At 31.5% G+C, this 20,252-nt stretch overlaps 1 protein-coding gene across 3 annotated transcripts in view; it reads left to right on the top strand.

Moving 5' to 3' along the window:
- Window positions 1-20,008, top strand: part of LOC143042481 (THO complex subunit 2-like) — a 65,330-nt gene extending 45,322 nt beyond the window's left edge. The window contains exons 33-40 of one of the 3 annotated variants that reach the window (XM_076214787.1): window positions 3,219-3,257; window positions 11,233-11,301; window positions 13,010-13,076; window positions 13,820-13,917; window positions 15,481-15,555; window positions 17,562-17,645; window positions 18,359-18,447; window positions 19,790-20,008. In XM_076214787.1, the coding sequence (XP_076070902.1) occupies window positions 3,219-3,257; window positions 11,233-11,301; window positions 13,010-13,076; window positions 13,820-13,917; window positions 15,481-15,555; window positions 17,562-17,645; window positions 18,359-18,447; window positions 19,790-19,820 (552 nt within the window). In that variant the 3' untranslated portion in view covers window positions 19,821-20,008. The remainder of the gene's footprint in view (window positions 1-3,218; window positions 3,258-11,232; window positions 11,302-13,009; window positions 13,077-13,819; window positions 13,918-15,480; window positions 15,556-17,561; window positions 17,646-18,358; window positions 18,448-19,789) is intronic. The other 2 variants (XM_076214788.1, XM_076214789.1) reach the window with 2 other exon arrangements.
- The last annotated feature ends 244 nt before the right edge of the window (window positions 20,009-20,252 follow it).

Genomic DNA, 20,252 nt, shown 5'->3' on the forward strand with positions numbered 1-20,252 from the left:
GCGACAGAAGTCTCAAGACCACCACTATTAAATATATGAAGAGAAAGCGTGCTCTTAAAAAAAATGGAAGTGAAGAAAAAGATAAAATATAAAGGAAAAGGCAGATATTCAAAGAAAGATAAAGAAAAGGCTGTTAATAAAATGGGAAAATAAGGAAAAAGCTGAAATTATGATATGCATAAAAAAATATGTTTTCAAAAGCTGCTTTCAGGCAAAGTCTGGGTTTTTGTATGTCAAAATGAAGGAGTAAGCTGTTTTTCTTTCCTATTTTCATGTTTATCCAGAAGTTGAAAAGACTTGAGGTGCTATTTATTACGCCATTTTTTTATCGCAATATTGAGAACTGTTTGTAATAAAGGGGAAATCCAGTTGTTTAAGTTTACGCATAATAAAAGAACTCATGATAGAAGTTCAGAAGAACTTTTATCATTTTCTGATGGTGCCATTTAGTGCTAAAAGTCCCTCCTCTCATTTTTCAATGACGTTTGAAGTTTATAATAGAAATGGAATTACCGAGTCTCATTTATCAGGAAGTTTTCTCAGGAATGACCCGATCTCAAGTTTATGATGGTCACAGGAGAAAGATGTTTCACTCAAAGCCATAGAACTTTGCTATATTGTTAATGCTAAAATGAGGGTAGAGCCAAAGGGAGCATGGAGATATATGCCACTTTCTGAAGGCCGTCCATTCAAGAAGATTTAACCCATTGCCAATTGGATTTATGAACTTTTAAATGGTTAAGATATTTGAAACAGTTTCAGTCCAGAAATTTAACATGATTAAGACTCAAATTCAGCTCTTCCATAACTGTTTTAAGATGAATTTCGAAATCAGAGAGATTGAGATATATAATTTCGATTTTTTTTTACATTTTTATTTTATATTATTTTTGTTTTGGACATTTTACATTGTGTTATTTTTACATGAAATTTACAATTCAGTTAAAGTTTTTAATAAAAGAACTATTTGCATTTGGTTTTCTGCTTCTTTTTTTTTTATTAATTTAAAAATACTTTCTTAAAGTATTGATGATGGGAAGTACGGCAAATGTTATTTTCGGATAGAAATCACTTTCATAGAGCCGTTGAAAAATTAGTTTTGATTGGATGATGTTCAATATGGATTAAAAAGGAACCGTTCTCAATTGGAAAGTTACCGTTTCACTCAAATGATATCTTATTGTTGAGATAAGCTGTGCATTAATTCGCTGGAAAGATCTTTTAGAAATGCAATCTCTGAAGATTTCTGTATTAGGGAAGACGAAAATAATGTGGAAATATCATCACTGATTCCTGAAGGAAGTTTTTGCTTGAGATGAAGCAGAAAAAGGAAGGAGATTAAGAGTGAAAGGTCTCTTATGTATTATATAATGTATCAGATGTAAATATTTTATTTTGTTAATACTTGTTTTTTTTTGCTTTTTTTTTTAAGAAATTTAGTTATTATTGTAAAAAGCACATACAGGACAGTATCTGTGATTTTTCTCTAGTAAATTTAATTTTTAAGTGACACACATAACTTGGGGGGGGGAAAAAAGTCTTCTTATTTTAATGTCAAATTAAAACCAATGTTAAGAAACTGTAATGCTTTAGTGGTATGCTTTGTTAGATTGATCTTTTGGTCAAATACATGTTATTAGGTGTGGACTAAAATAAGGGGTGTGTCTCAGCCACTAAATCAAGAAAATGAGCACTCTGTATAATTAATTCACATTATCTTTGTCAAAGAAGACACATTGCACAATGTCATATAAAGAAATAAGAAGATGTGGTATGAGTTCCAATGAGACAACTCTCTATCTAAGTCATTATTTGTAAAAGTAAACCATGTTTATAGGTCAAAGTACAGCCTTCAACATAGATCATTGGCTCACACCCAGCATATGTACTGTTTCAACTGGGTTTTAAACCAAACTTACTAAATATCTTTATGTCAACAGTTTATTGATCATTGAAGTGTTCCTCATTACCAAAGATTTTTAAGTGTAATTGTAGAATAGGTAAAATGGAACTAACAAGTTAATAAATGTATTAGTATATGTTTTTTTTTATTATGTAAAACATGTTGGTGTGACAGAATTCTTTTCTATAGAGTTTGAATAGAATTTAAATGTTTTAAAATGATAGCTGAAATAAAGGACATAAGGAAACATGAAACAGCATTCTCAATATGTACTGAGAAATAACCACACCTTAGAGTAACATTCGTTTTTATGCTGTTCTTCATCTTACAGTCATTTGAATATCTTCAATTTTGAATTTATTAATAACAAAGGAGCTGACAGCTTTAAATTGTTGAATAGATATAAGAAGATGTGGTATGAGTTCCAATGAGAAGTCCCAATAAGTAAAAGTAAACCATTATAGGTCAAAGTGCGATCTTCAACGTGGAGCTTTGGCTCACACCGAACAGCAAGATATATAGGGCCCCAAAAATGACTAGTGTAAAACAATTCAAACGGTAAAACCAACGGTCTAATCTATATAAAAAACAAGAAATTAGAAACACTTTTGAACCACATCAACAAATGACGACTACTGAACATCAGAAGACTGTATATGGACCTCTAGGTGTTTAAGTCGCTGTCTCATTTACATTTAACCATCATTGAAGCTACTTCTGAGGTCTGTACAAAGCAGAGAAGTTTCCTTTCTATAAAAATCACTATAAGGCCTTCACCAATGAGTTGAACACTTGTAAACCAAGTATAAGTACAAGTTGATCCATATAAACTGTTCATATGTAGCTGCATGCGCATATACAGGGTATATTAATCGCTAACATGACGGAAACAGTCATCTTGTTAACATTTTCACACTACTGATGCAATTATAGTAAAATATGTTCAGGTGTTAGGAGAAAATGTGTACAAATAATTATTTCATATAAATATGTATGATGATACTTGTTATGTCATGTCATTTTGAATCATTGTATTGTTATTATAATATTGAAATGATTAAGATAATGTTTTGTTGTTATTTGATGTTATTTGTTGTTTTTATGATTGGTAGAGCATTTTGATGACTGTAAATCTGGGATACATAAGAAAGGAATTTTTACTAGAATTTTTAATACAAATAAATATTTTTAAATGGGGGAAAACATCCAAAGTAAGGTATTCTAAAAGTCCATTTTCATTATTTTTCTTTGTTGTGTAAAAGTCATCAAAATCCCCTGATCACAGATATTTTGAATGTTTTGTCCATTACTATAGGAGAGGAGGAGAAGCCAGTCTAAAGACACCCATAAAAGGGTAGGTACAATTACGTTCAGGAGATACCATCAAATAGAAAACTCTTTTCACTTTAAGCTAGCTGGACTTTGTCTAGACCAACTATTATTTACAACAAAATTCTTGGCAATGGGAAAAAGACTTGTCTATTCTTTGCGTACAACGCGTTTCAACTGAAACACTGATATTTAGAAAAAATAAAACCTTTCCCATTTTCACAGTACATGTATGTTGTGATAGTAGAAAATAAAAGGAGATGTGGAGTAAGAGACAGCAACCAATAGACCAAAATAATCTAAAAGACTTAAAGGTCAATATACCAACATAAGACAGGTGTCTATATGACATGTCAAGCTCTATTTCTTATACTTTATCTATTGATATAGATAGGTTTTGATTGACAGGAGTTACTTCCCATTTGTTGGAGATCTAATGAATTCCTTCATAAATCAGCAAAATTCAACAGGTTATACTGACCTCAGGAAAAGAGCCTTTCTGAACAATTTTATGTCCCCGTCTTAGCGAAGGAGGCAATAAGTTTACCCTTGTCCGTCTGTACGAATGTACCTCTCTATGTCCCAAAATTGGTTTCCATTCTCTGACTGAGTTTGCCTCAACCAAATTTAAAAGAAACTTATACACAATGCTAATTACCATGAAACACAGTTAAAATTTGAATTTTGGTGGCATCACTTAAACCATTCTAGAGTTATGCCCCTTTATAAATGAAAAAAATTGCTAAATTTTTAGTTTCCGTTCTCTAACTTGAGTTTGCTTCAACCAAATGTTATGAAACTCATACACAATGCTTATTACCACAAAATACAGATCAAGTTTGAATTTTTTGTGGCATCACTGTAATCATTATCAAGTTATGCCCCTTTATAAATGGAAAAATTCCAAAATTTTTAGTTTCTGTTATCAAACTTAAAGTCATAAGAAACGAGTGACTGGTGAAAAATATTGTTCTTCCAATTCTTGAACCAATGCATACAAACATCATAAACTTAGTCTTCTGTGCACGAATTTATCATTTTTTTCGTGTAAATTTCATATAATCGTTAATTTTTTTTTCAATCGGTCAGTGTTGTTGTGAAAATATGGCAGGTAATTAAAGTTCGTGTTTTGAAGCTGAAGTTTAAAGATTGTCACCTGTTAGTCAACAATGGACAAAAAATAAACAAAAAAGCATGGCAATTGAGCACGTGTTTAACATGTAAATTCAGATAATAGTTTATTTTAAGGACATCCATGCATATTGTGATCACTGGATTTTTACGAGATGGGTCACACTGAGGTCACTTTGCATACGGAAAATATGTTGGGGGGGGGGAATTGCTGGTTGGAATGAAGCAATTAAAATAAAGTAAACTTCTTCTAAATATGAATAAATTAAAGAATTTTCTTCAGAAAAAAGTATATGTACAGAAGTTTTACAATGAAAACTATCCATTCAGTTATTAAAAAAAACGTATGCATTATTTTTTTTGATTTGAGGTTTCTTATGACTTTAAGTTTGCCTCAACCCAAATGTTATGAAACTTATACACAAGGCTTATTACCACAAAATACAGAACAAGTTTGAATTTTTTGTGGCATCACTGTAATCATTATCAAGTGATGCTCCTTTATAAATGGAAAAATTGCAAAATTTTTAGTTTCCGTTATTGAACTTAAGTTTGCCTCAACCCAAATGTTATGAAACTTATATCACCACAAAATACAGATGAAGTGGAATTTTTGTGGCATCACTTTAATTATTATCAAGTTAATATGCCCTTTATTAATCTGAAAATTGCAAAATATTTAGTTTCTGAACTGTAACTTTAGTTTTTCCCAACCAAACAATATGTGACCTATACACAATACTTATTACCACAAAACTCAGATCAAGTACAAATTTGGGTAGCTTCGCTTTTATTGTTCTAGGGTTATGTCCCTTTATTATGTTGTATGCAAATTGGGACATTATCTGTGTCCATAGGGACACATTCTCCATTTATTATTTCTTTATTCCTTGCTTAATTCAACACAATGATTTTGTATGGATTCATATCTGATTTATGTAAATGGCATTTTCAAATTGATTAATCTAATTAAAAAGAAAATGTTTATCTTCAAAATGGTTGCTGAGTGAAAGTCCTTTTACTCAAATTGATCATGCTTAAGCCTATGTATCACTATATCTTATTTCGGCCCACTTCATGAAATCAGTCCGATGATGTAATTCTGTCTTATTTGGGCCCACTGTATCAAATCAGTCCAATGATGTAATTCTGTCTTATTTGGGCCCACTGTATCAAATCAGTCCAATGATGTAATTCTGTCTTATTTGGACCCACTGTATCAAATCAGTCCAATGGTGTAATTCTGTCTTATTTGGGCCCACTGTATCAAATCAGTCCAATGATGTAATTCTGTCTTATTTAGGTCCACTTCATGAAATCAGTCAAAACATAGTATTTTGTCTTAATTGGGCCCACTTATGATATCAATCCTGTCTTAATTGGGCCCACTTCATGAAATCAGTCCTGTCTTTATTGGGCCCACTTTCTGAAATCAGTCCAAGGATGTAATTCTGTCTTATTTTTGGCCTACTTCATGAAATCCGTCCAAGCATGTTACTTTGTCTAAATCGGGCCCACTTTATTATTCAGTCCAAGCATGTAATTCTTAATTGGGACCACTTCATGAAATCAGTCCAAGCATGTACTTCTATCTTAACTGGACCTACTTTATGAAATCAGTCCAAGGGTGTTCTTCTGTCTTAATTGGGCTCACTTCATGAAATCAGTTCAAGCATGTACTTCTATCTTAACTGGACCTACTTTATGAAATCAGTCCAAGGGTGTTCTTCTGTCTTAATTGGGCCTACTTCATGAAATCAGTCCAAGTTTGTTATTCTGTCTTAAATGGGCCCAATTCATGAATCAGTCCAAAGATGTAATTCTGTCTTATTTGGGCCCACTTCATGAAATCATTCCAAGATGTACTTCTGTCTTATTTGGGCCCACTTCATGAAACAGTCCAAGGACGTACTAGTGTCTTAATTGGGCCCACTTCATCAAATCAATCCGAGGATGTACTTTGTCTAATTTGGGCCCACTTGTTTCTTAATATGGCACTTATAATTAAACATTGTGCATTTTCATACCAAAAAATAAGGAAATATTTGTAGACATGATAAAAAAACATTTAGACAAAAAAGCAATATATTCAACTACTTAACCAAAAAAATAGCTCAATATCCATAAACTAAAACAAAACTCAGATTTTGACTAAATGCTAATGTGTTCATATTGTTTAAGGATGGAGACCCACTGTTTTTTCTATGAAATTATCATTATAAGCAATCTCCCACTTACTTGAATTGGAACAATGTATGAATATAGTAATTAAACACTAACTAGTAGAGGTCACTTGTGCAATCAGTGGGATTTTCTGTATTGAATAGAGAATTCTAGGGTCTTGGAATAGTGTCTGAAGATTGATATTAAATAGAACTTAAGTGGTTTAAGGAATTGAACTACTGTATCTACTAGCCTGTCAACGCTTAGGTTTTGAGTTTGAACCCTAAAAGTGGCAGGTGTGCTAGACACAAGGTCGAATTTCTCAAGTCATTCTTGCTTCCTCCACCAATAAAAACTGAACGCCAAGATATAACCATTAGTGGCATAAAACACCAATCAATAAATTTGAAATCAGGAAAACAAAATTAGCGTTATTCTTTTAAAAGCTGGACTTAACAGTTAACATCAACAACATAGTGATTTTGTAGCACAAAGTCAAATAGATATTCTAATAATAAATTTTTCCTACAGGTTCAATACCTCAAAATACAAAAGAAGCTATATTTCATAGCTTTATCATTGACAAGTTTAAGTTCTCAAAGACTATTAAAAAATAATTAAAATTTTACTTTTACAGATGGCTTATCATTATACATGTAAAAGATTTACAAGAAGAAAAATGGGGGTCACTGGGCAAATTTTTTCAAGGCATTCAAATGGATAAAACCAGAGGATTGCGAAAATCTGACAAAAAATCCAAAACTTGACAAGCCATCTTTCTTAAGCAGCTTGACAATGCCATTACTTCAATCTGTTAGATACATACTTTCTTCTTTGTAAGAGATTAAATTACATTAGAATATGTTTATAGATATAGGAAGATTTGGTATTAGTGCCAATGAGACACCTCTCCATCCAAGTCTCATTTTGTAAAAGTAAACCATTATAGGTCAAAGTACATTCTTCAAAAAAGGAGCCTTGGCTCACATAAACAGCAAGCTATAAAAGGCCCCAAAAATGACTAGATTATTAAAAAAACAATAATCACTTATGAACCACATCAACAAACGACAACCACTGAACATCAAGTTCCTGACTTAGAACAGGTGTCCATACTTGACCCATACTTGCACTCGTGCAATCTTGTTAATTCATGAAACAGAATACTAAAAGCTCATATAAACAAACCCTAATGCAACTGTTGATCTCTTTTATTACTGATTTTTCTGTCAGAAAGTAAGGCCTTCGGCACAGAAACAATGCTCACACCTCACTGCAATTCAAGGTGGGTTGTCTCGTACATCGTTTATTGCTTACTAGGTTCGAAATTCATACATTTGTATACGCCTGTTTACGAGACGTATTATGGTATACCTCTGTCTGTCCATCTGTTGAACATTAACTCATATACGCTTTACCCAATTTGCATAAAACATTATTGAATTGTATATATCTATTGATGTGAGCTCCCTTTCGTTGTTTATAAATTTTAGATTTTACATTTCCTGAGTTTAATCATTAAAAAAAGTTTTTTTTCCCCAGTTTTGAGACAATAACTCAAAAAATTCTATCTTCAATTTGCAAGAAAATTTGGTCAATTGTTAATATCTATTTCCAGTTTTCGTACAATAACTCAAAATGCTATCAGCAGTTCTCAAGAAACTTAAGTGAATTGTTTATATCTATTGATGTAAGCTCCCTTTTGATTTTTATTAAAATGTGGTGCCTGGTTTATATTTATTAATATAATCTCCCTATATTTTTCATAAATTTCTGATATGATATTGAGAAGTTATAGACTTTATTCTTAGAAAACATGACAGGCTTATCATGCTCTTGTGACGCAGCTGTTTATTAAGAATGAATGAATCTAAAATACCAACAGTGAATGCAGAGTTACTTTAAGTGTAATATGTCTTGTTACTTTTACCCTGATGAAAAGTCCAATATTTTAAAGGGGTCAAACAGGGGTCCAATTTGTTTGATTCAACTACTGCTTGAAAAAAAATTAAAAATTTTGTCATGTGAATTTCTCACTTATTATGAGTAATAGGATAACTATATTTGGTATATGGGTTACATGCAATGTCTGTCTGGCAAAGTTCATTTGACCTCAACCTTATTTCATAGATCAGTGATCAAGATTAAAGGTAAATGATTAAGTCTGTCAACATGTCCTACAATAACTAAAAAAGTATGCATGAAGCTATGGTAAAATCTTTATATCTATTGACGTGAGCTCACTTTCGATTTTTATCAATTTAAGATATTAGTTTCTGAGTTATGGTTTGTTATTCATTAAAAATAGTGATTTTCCAGTTTAGTATATGCATACCTTGCACGGTTCTCATGCATGTTTAACAGTTTTCATCTGACCTCGAGCTGAGGCTGACAATTCATGGATCAATGAACAAGGTTAAGTTTTCGTGGTCAAGATCGTATTTCAGATACGATAAGCAATAGGTCTTTTATATTCGGGGTATGGAATGATTGCATGGTGTTCATGTCCAACTGGCAGGTGTCATCTGACCTTGACCTCATTTTAATGGTTCAGTGGTTAAAGTTAAGGTTTTGTATTTTGGTGTTTTTTAATAAACTTTGACAGTCTAATGAGTTTGAGATAAACTTATGTTAGGCCTTTGTCACTTGGGATGTCCATTCCTTTCATTTTGCGAAAATATGAACAAAGAGTCATACAGAGTTTCCAGCAATTTATTATCATATTGTAAAGAAGTGATTTTGTCTGAGGGTTAAGGGTTTTCAACTATGTAGGTAACTTGTTGTTATAATCAATGTTCCATTGTTTAAAACTGTGTTTTATTGTCAAGCCTTCGACTTTAGTCGAAAAAGCGAGACTAAGCGATCTTACATTCCAGCGGCAGCGTCCACAAATATCACTCTATGGTTAAAGTTTTTGAAATTTTAATAACTTTCATAAACTATACTTGATTTCTACCAAACTTGGACAGAAGCTTGTTTATGATCATAAGATAGTATCCAGAACTAAATTTTGTAAAAATAAAATTCCATTTTTTCCGTATTTTACTTATAAATGGACTTAGTTTTTCTACTGGTAAACATTACATTCATTCTGTGGATAAGGTTTTTAAAATTTAATAACTTTATTAAACTATCCTGGGTTTATACCAAACTTGAACAGAAGCTTGTTTATCATCATAAGATAGTACCCAGAAGTAAATTTTGTAAAAAAATGAATCCATTTTTTCCATATTTTACTTTTAAATGGACTTAGATTTTCTGCCAGGAAACAACACTTTCACTCTGTGGTTTAAGTTTTTAAAATTTTAATAACTTTCTTATACTATTTTGGATTTGTACCAAACTTGGACAGAAGCTTGTTTATGATCAAAAGCTAGTATCTAGATGAATATTTTTATTGGTTTTTTTCCTCATTTTTGTTGAGCCTGTGATTAACAGCAAAAGTAGGCGAGACACTGGGTTCTGCGGAACCCTTACGAATAATTTCAGTTACTAGAACATTATATTGTTGGTTATAATCAATTATTGTTAGAAATCTGCCACGTTGACTTTATTTAGGTACATTGAGGTGCATATTTCAATTCTGGTCAATTTGTTATCAATTTCATGAAATTCAATCATGTACATTTTGTGGGTTGCTGTCTTTATTTTTTTAATCAAATGTTATGAAACTGATACACAATGCTTATTACAATTGTTTTAGGATTCATGAACAACAGATCATCTGAAAATCTGTTTTCCCAATTATGAGCACATTGATGGCATCAAAAAATAATGAGATATATTCATTGATCACACATAATGAAATAAGAAAAGAACAAATGAGTTAAATCTTTTGCAAACTATAAAGGACTATTAAGATCTTGATGTATAGTATAGGTATAGCCGTATAGGTCTATTATTAAAATGTTATGTTAATTTGCTGCATCATAGATGTATACTCCACATCTCCTTTTAATTAAGGTCACCCTGTAATGATCAGTCTGTCCGTCCGTAACAAATTGTGTCACTCTATATTTAGAGAACTATTATAATTTCATACTTTATACATGACATGTATATTAACCAAAACCGGAGAGTGTGTCATAATGTTTGTACTAGGTCAAAGTTCAAGGTCAAAAACTTTGGTTTCAGTTGACAATCCAATTTCATATGGTAAAGATAATGTTTAATCCATATCTTGAGAAAAGTTATGATTTTATGACTATACTTGACAGTTATATTAATTAATTAACACCAGAGGGTGTGTCATAATGTATGAACAACTTCCTAGACCAATTATAACACTTTAACTAAAAAACATATAATAAACTCACTCACTGCACATAATGAGACTTATGTAACAACTTGTAAAAAAAACTCTGTAAAAAAAAAGTTCTACAAATAGGTCAACAAGAATGAAATTGTAAGTCCACTTCTTTTAAAAGTTCCTTCCCTTGAATAATGATTTTTACCCATTTTTGCATTTTGGGCAAACAAATAAAGTAGATAGAGGTAACCTGAAAACAAAAAAAGATCAACAGAGAAAAAGATGAAAAAAAATTAGATCTAAATTATGAATTATATTCTAGATTTTAATGTTGAAAGAGAAGCCATCGTTGAATATTCACATAGATCCCGGGTGTGTAACATGAGACTCGAATTTATATTTTTAATCAAAACAGCTTCTCATATGAAATTATTAATAGATATGTTTACAATTTTAGACTCCGTCACCAGTTCCAGAAGTGGACAGACACAGAGAACGTGATAAAGAAAGAAAAGAGAGGAAAAGAGTTAGTAATTTCAGTTTTTTAGTTTTTATAGCCCCCCCCTCCCCCCACCCACTTTTAGCAGAGGGGGCATTAAGTTTTACCCTTGTCTGTTTGTACGTACGTCTGTTCATCTCAAAATTGGTTTCCATTCTCTAACTAGTTTGCCTCAACCAATTGATATGAAACTTATACAAAATGCTAATTACCACAAAACACAAATCAAGTTTGAATTTTGGTGGTTTTACTTTATCCATTCTAGAGAAATGCCCCTTTACAAATGGAAAATTTTCAAAATTTTTCTTTTCTTTTCTCTTACTTTAGTTTGCCTTAACCAAACATTATGAAACTTATACATAATGCTAAATACCTTAAAACACAGAGACAGTTGGAAATTTGTTGGCATCATTTTTTAACGATCTAGAGTTATGCCCTTTTACAAATGGAAATTTTGCTGAAATTTTGTTTCTGTTCTCTTACTTCAGTTTGCCGTAACACAATGTTATGAAACCTATACACAATACTTATTACCACAAAACACAGATCCAGTTTGAATTTTGGGGGGCGTCATTTTTTCCGTTCTAGAGTTATGCCACTCTACTAATGGAAATATTGTTGAATTTTTTGCTCCTGTTCTCTAACTTCAGTTTGCCGCAACCAAATGTTATAAAACTTATGCTTATTACTACAAAACACAGATCAAGTTGAAATTTTGGCGGCAGCATATTTACTGTTCTAGAGCTATGCTCCCTTACAAATGAAAAAATTGCTAAATTTACGTTTCCGCTTTCTAACTTAAGTTTACCTTAACTAAGTGTTATGAAACGTATACACAATGCTTATTACCACAAATCTCAGATCAAGTACAAATTTGGTTAGCGTCACTTTAACAGATCTTGAGTTATATCCCTTTATAACATTATATGCCAGTGATATTGTTTGCCTCAAATTACAGCCGAAATTCGGCTTTTTCCCCTAGAGAAAATTCCCAATTACTAAAAAAAATGGCTATAAATTCCTCCCAAAAAATGTTTTACACTTTACCCAAACAGTGATGGCATTGGTAGTAATGTTTGTAAATATCGTATTCATGTTATTATTTTGATATTAGAAAGCACTTTTAAGATCCAGTTTTCTGATCAGAATCATCATGGTGTTTGTAACACATGTAGTTTTCAATGCATTAAGTACCATCATTGCTTCTGTTTCTTTCCCCTCTCTGAAAAGTACCTTTCAGGTTGAAAATGTCTTACAACCAAAATATACATGAAAAAACAGTGCAAAAAAGACAGCAAAGGTCAGCAAAAAATCAGAGATGTGTTTAGAATGAAATATACAAATTTCCCAATTTCAATAAAAAATATGCATTTTTCCCAATAAAAAACGGTAGAGATAGTTTTGAAAAAAGACAAGAATATCACTGTATGCAAGCAGAGCATCATCAGTGTCCATTTCCCATTTAATTTAGTTTTATTGGAAGTGACATTTTCAAAGCTAAATGAAACCTTAGGGCATACTGAACATTCAGAGTTTTGATTGGTAGATGGGATAAGTAACTGATTGCTTTATATTAGAATTTGTCTACAGTAATTTCTAAACTCTCATGAATTATTCCTTCATATTTGTATGTTAGATTAACATTTCATGGATAAATGTATTAAATAATTTCTGATTTTTCAGTAGGGGCATTATAAACAAAGCCTTTCTATAACTGAGATTTTATTGTTTTCAGCAGGATTGGGAAGATGATGCTAATCATGAGGAGGTAAAGAAAAGAAGAAGTCTTGAACCATCGTCAAGTAAGTTGTTCCCAAGTACAAAAGTCATATCTTGTAGATTTTTATACACCCTTTTATGGGACTTATTATGGTATACCGTTGTTTGTATGTCCGTCCGTCTGTCACCTAGATGTGGGACATTAATTCAAAAACGCTTTAACGCATTTACATTAAGCCTTGGGGAATTGTTTATATCTATTGACGTGAGCTCACTTTCATTTTTTATATATTTTAGATTTAACGTTTCCATTCATGAAAAAAGGGGGGATTTTTCAGTTTCAGACAATAACTCAAAAATGCTTTCAGCAATTCTCATGAAACTTTAATGAATTGTTTATATCTATTGATGTAAGCTCCATTTTGAGTCAAAATAGAGATTTGACCAAGAATTGGGGGATCACTAAATGTGGTAATTTTATAGAACAATTTGGGAATGTTGTCATCTGGACACAATATTGTTAGAACTTTCTCCAATTTATATTTCAGTTTGCTCTCTTGATTTCTTAACCACTAAATCTGAGGAATAAGTATAATCCAGATTGATAGATTTAGTTGGTATGACTAACACTTAAGGCAGATGGGAAGCTGTGGTGACCATATTAATATATCCAAAATCACATAGGTCTCCAACTACATGACAGAGTACAATTCTGCACTATATATGTCTCGGATCATTAATATTTGACAAAATAAAACAAGTTCCTAGGCTACTGATCTTACTAATAATAATAATATGTAACAATTCATAATTTATTTCATTACAGGTCGTTCTAGTCACAGTAAAATAAATGGTGACACCGAAAAACATCTAAAGAGACGAGAAAGTGACTCCTCTAAATCTGAAGTTCATCTGGTTAAAAAGGTAGGATATGTCATATGATCATGGGTTGTAGGATTTGTCACATGATCATGGGTTTAGGATATGTCACATGATCATGGGTTTGGGATATGTCACATGGTCATGGGTTGGTAATATAGTTGCATGCTTTAGAATTAGTTGATATAGCACGCATCACATCATATCATCAAAAACAATTTTGAGGGCTCCAAAATAAAAACATTCTGAATTAAACTTGATAACAGCAAAAGAAACCACTGTTAATATGAATTTTACAAGCAGAATAAGTGATAAGATATCCCCAGATTTTTGTTTAATTTTCATCAGACCCAGAATACACTTTTCCTTTGAAAATTAATGATGTTACACTGAGCTGTTTTACTATAGAAAAAAAATCAGTAATTTTCATAGTTGTAGTTTACTCTATGAATAAGTGGAAACATTTTTTTTCGTTGGTACCAATTTTTCGTGGATTAAGGAAAACTTACATATTCGTTTATTTTGGTTTTTACCAAAGATTGCATACATGCCTAACGTAACGGTACCCTAATTGCACCTATTTAGCAAAAACAGCAGCGGAAATCTTACAAGATTTCTAGAGACTAAACAATTAGCATGTATATGAATTGATACTATGCACGTCTTTCAACATAGGTAAAAAATATTTAGAAATACACAAAACATTCACAGTATTTATCAACAGATGAAGTGTTTACTGAAAAAGCAATATGTACCGAAACGTCGCATGACGTCATCAAAACGTCATCTTTTTAAAATTAGCAAATACAATATGTTTCAAGTATCCATATCTAAAAAAAATGAAAAGTAAGCATGGAAAAATATCCAATTGTTCAAAATATTTGAAAAAATTAAACAAAAGCTCTGTTATTCGACTTTTGACGATGCAAATTTAAGCATGGATGCAATTTGGGTACTCCTCATTACAGAATCATTGATGGTTTGGAGGTTAGATCAAACCAATTTTTCTATGATTCCTTATGGATTTAAAATCAAATTAGTGTACCTATATAATAAAGAAGGATACGGCTACAAAATAAACACAAAATGAAAATTTTTGTCTTGATAATATAAAAATACATAGTTGAAAAACTATCAAAATAGGTGCAATTTGGGCACCGTCACGTTACAGGAAATTTGTCATTCATTGAACAGTTAATTTTAAGGTTCACCTTTACCCACGAAATCCATGAAAACTGGTATCCAATGAATAATAATGAATCCATAGTAACAGCTTTTGTCATACCAGTCAATACATTCCCATATAAATTATAATACACTTCACTTTAATGCCATTTTCCTCAGTTTATATGCAAGTAATGAAGACCCTTTACACAAATAGTTGCAAAGCAATAAGGGAAGGGAATAAGAAGAAAAAATGTGAAAGATAATAGAATGTAAAAAAGATATGATATGATTGCCAATAAGACAACTAACTCTCCACCATAGAATAACAACTATAGGTCACTGTACAGCCTACCTATTCTTTATAGAAGACCAACAAAGGCTATGGAAACAGACTTGTTTATGTTATAAAATGGAAGGGAATATCCTTATTGTTTCTTATAGGAACCAGTCGACTCAGATGCTGAATCCCCTACAAGAAAGTTCAAGTCTGAATGTCAAGTTGTTAAAATAAAAAAGGTTAGTTTGGTCATAGTTCAATGTTTATTCAGAGATGGAAACAGAACATTCAATTCCATTATGACAGTGAATTGGTGTTTAATGTTCAGTGGCAAACATTACAGGCATATCTTGACGTGAACATGTTGATGTGATTTAATAATAAACCCAGCTTTGTATTAGACCAACACTACTTTAGAAGGTAACAGACCATAGGATGACATGTCACCATTTTTGTCATACATTATTCTGACTCGGAGAGGACCACAATTTGATATCTCTTCACAATTCAGTTCACTTAGCAAGGAGACAGCAAACGCCCATTTCCAAATGGTTTGATGTCAATTCTTTATTTTGCTAGTTGTCAGCTCTGTAGGTATTAGAATGTCCTTTGCAGGTGCTTTGCACTGTATACATTCCCGAATATCCAAATTATCCTTTTATTGCACTAAAGCTTTCCTTTTTTAAAAGGAAAAGCAAGCACTCACTTCTGTTTTAGATAGAATAAACATTTTTTTCATTTATCTCATCATAACACAATGACTGTCCTAAAAGGATATTTCTACTATCAACTCTTGTGATAACATATACATTGTACATGTATCACAATTTATTATAATTTATAATAATTAAAACAATGGCTGGATATGAAAAAGATCTTCTTTTTCTTCTTAAATTAAAATCATTGTGGTTTTTTATATGATATATGAAAAATAACCATACTAAATGCATATTTTTTGTCCTGTATTGTATACTTTCTTTTATATTAAACAAAAGAAAGAGTTGATTGTATTTATACTTGGTGAACGGGAAGGCAACATTTTACCCACACACATTCATAACGAATAGCTTTTTGCATGGTTGACAAATAGCTAGTTCACTGCATTTAATTTGTATTTTAACAGGCAATATTTAGAATGTTGCATGCAAGGTGCTGGGAGCTAAACTAATCTTTTCAGTGTTTTTATGTCTTTTAAGGATTTGGTGATGATAATAGGTCTGTCATGGTTTCTGTTGAATTAATTTACAACTTTAAAACATTCTAGTAGACTTAAAACTAGACATATTGTATAGACACTTTGGGTTATTGTTGACCTTAACAGTCTTTCTGGATTGTTGTATTTTTTGGTCAGGTTGATAGTTTAAATGATGTTTACCAGTAGGAAGAAACAAATTTAATATTAACATTTTTAGATATACATATTTCAAGTTAATGGTGTGAAAGTTGTGACAAGTATGTCATAACTTTATTGCCACTAGAAATGAAGAGGATAGGTCATAAAAAAAAACAGAATATACAACATTCGAGTTCAATACATTTCTGACAAAAAATTTGGTTTTATTGAACATCTTCTATACGTTTAGGGGCATCATCACTTCCGTTCCGATGTTGAGGAAGTGGTTAAAAAAATATGATGCTATACTGCACAAATTATTCAGCATAGTTAATTCTTATAATTGACAATTAGTACTGCTGTCATCAAGGAATTATGATTAGGAACCTACAAAACAAACATTCTGTCTAGTTTAACCTGCACAATGACAATCACTAAGACGCTTGATGAACGTTAATATTGGAGGGGTACAGGCAATCTCCTCTTTCTGGTCATTGATGTCATAAAGGCACACATAATTGACAATATTTTTCCGGTGAAGAACATAACTCCATAGTAGTCTATTCTAAGGAGGTATGGCTAGCTTACCTTGAAATCAGATAGATACCCAGTCCACAAAAAAACACATAAGAAAGAGAACCACAAGGAGCATTGTTTGACCTTGACTTATAAGCCTTTAAGAGATTCTATGGATATGGAAAATAACAAACAATTTACTTTTAGCAATTATTCTATAAAAGAATCACAAAGTGACAGTAACAAACACAGAATATTTGGTTCCTTGTTTATAATAACATACCGGTACTTGTGTTTAAGCTAATTTGTATATGATCAGTTCAATTTTGATTATGAGAAAAAATGATACTATTGGTCCATGTTTTGAAGTTAACTGAGGAGTAATTATATTTACAGGAACCACATGAAGCTACAGATGATTCACCTCCAAGGTCGAAATCAAGGTCGACCCAGGAGAGCAAAGTTGTTAAAGTGAAAAAGGTTCAAATATTATTCATTTTAAAAAGCAAAAATTATCAGATATAGCCAGATATAATAATTTCTTCAACCAATAAAATTTCTGATTTGTTCTGTTGAATTTGTTATTGACCTATATTCATTTTTGTAGTTTAATTAAATCATGCTTTTCTAAATTATTCACAATGCACATAAATGAGCGACACCTGTAGGCTCTTTAGAGATTCCAATTTTATTGTGTGGATCTTTTCAATATTATTTGGAACATCATTAGGTTACAATTTGGCCTGTGTCACTGATCAAAGACAAAATTTTCAAAATCAAAGTGTTTCACATGAACGGTATTGTTTGTTGTTGTTAAAGTAATCCATTATAGGTCAAAGTACAGTCTTCAACACAGAGCATTGGCTCACACCGACCACAGCAAGCTATAAAGGGCCCAAAAATTACAAGTGTAAAACTATTCAAATAGGGGAAAAAATGGTATAATTTACCGGTATATATAAAAAAAAACAAGAAACATTTGTGAAACATATCAACAAACAAAATCACTGAACATCAGGTTTCTGACTCAAAGACAGGTGCAAACAAATGCAGAAGGATTAAATGTTTGAATAGGTACCAACCTTCACCCTTACCTGAAACAGTGTAACATCACATCATAGAAAGACACAATATAGCTTCATGGTATTTGTAGGTTGTTATAAGATATATTATAATGTGAGATATCTTTGTAGGATAGAGAGAGTGTTGAAGAATCTCCCACTAGAGTCAAGACAAAAGAAAAATCAAAGAAGAGTGATAAAGACAGAAGTCGGGATAAATCGTATCTTTTTTAATACAGCCTATGAATTAAAGAAATATGCCTTCTAGAAATATGAGGAAAAATTTCTTAGTAGAACCTTTTTACACCAGAAAGTGAAGATTCAAATTTTATGTTTTGTTAATTTATTTTCAAGATTACTTTCATTCAGTCTTTACTGTGAACAATTTGCTACTAAAATTCCTTTGAAAGGTAGGAGCAATGGTTTCCATCTAGCAGAAATTTGCAGCATTGATTATAAATTTTGGTAGCATTGTAAACTGTAGAACTTGACTAGTTTAACATATGCACAATCAAACAATCATTAATGAATTAATATTTGTAATATTCCACAGTGGTGAGTTGTAACATGTTTCTCTAAGTTTTAACTATTTTCACATTTCTTGATCGATATGTGAGAAAAATATTTCTACTCACTAGTGAAATTTTGTTCTCGACAAAAGATTAGTCTCTAGTTAATTATGACGTCAAATTTTCTTGATTTCTTCTGAAATTTACAATTGTGAAGTCATGAAATAAGGAGACCATGCCTGATGAAGTCCAAAAAGAACACAACTTTCAAAAAATCTTTGAAAAAGGAAAGATCAAAATCATTAGAGAAACAGATTCTACCACTATAACTTGTGTATTACAATATTTCTCCACTCTCAACAGTTAAATTTAAATAATTTAAAAAGCTCAGCAAGCCTCGTGCTTTAATTATTAAAATTTAACTGTCTCAAGTGAGGAAATATCGTAACACACTTGTTGCAGTGCTGAAATCTTTCACACTTTCACACAGTATCTTATAAATACCTACTTCCTGGATGACTGCACATTACATTTTTGAATATGATTAACTATTTGTCAAACATTTTTACCAAATTCGTTAAGCAACCCAAACAGACGTAATAGATCAATGTGACAATAATTGGGATCCAGCAGTCAACACAGGGTAAACATACATCACAGACATACAACAAAAATTCAGTCAAACACACATAGGAATTAATCTTATCAAAGGCACAAACCATAAAAGGGGTAGTGAATAATAATAAATTCGTCATTGTGGCCAGGACCAAAATTGTGACACCTAGAAGTGCATCTTGTTTATAAAAAAAACCTCATCAGTGACATAAATAAGGCTATGACATCGTCAATGAAAAATTATGTTTTTTTCTTTCATTACACATACCATATATAGTATACAGTTTCTCGATAAAGTAAATAGAAACACAAAGGTAAACAAAATAGAGACAACACTTTAAAAAGCTGTTATGCCCGTATGAGATGTAGATTTTATAGGAAACACTTAATAATTGATTATTTCTGATTGGTGTTTATATCTCTCCTTAACTAATTTCAGATCAAGTTCATCTAAGAAGAGTAAAAAGTGATGGAATTGTTACTCATTTAATTTATTTTAACAGACTGAGTTATTGTTTGATTGATTATGTTATGAGATATTGTGAAGAAGATATATTATGTTTTAACTCCATCTGTAAAGATTTTGTACAGACCTCATAGAACATCCAATTGTTGGACCATTTCATAAAAGTCATGCTCATCAAAAACTTGTATAAAATGTTGTTATTATTGACTGGCCAAAGTTTACAGAAGTGATACATAGATATTGCTTTTCTTTTGGAAGAAACAGCATAAGAGCTGTTACAATTTATCTTCAAATATGTAAAACAGATATTTTCCTCAAAGTAAATTACTTTTAGCAAAAGCCTTGACATTACAAAATTTGATACATATTTTTGCCTCATTCACCAAAGTCACCATAAGTTGTGCTGGGATATAAAGGCAGGACCCATTTTATAATG

The sequence above is a fragment of the Mytilus galloprovincialis genome, chromosome 8, assembly GCF_965363235.1.
Source record: "Mytilus galloprovincialis chromosome 8, xbMytGall1.hap1.1, whole genome shotgun sequence".
NCBI lineage: Eukaryota > Metazoa > Mollusca > Bivalvia > Mytilida > Mytilidae > Mytilus > Mytilus galloprovincialis.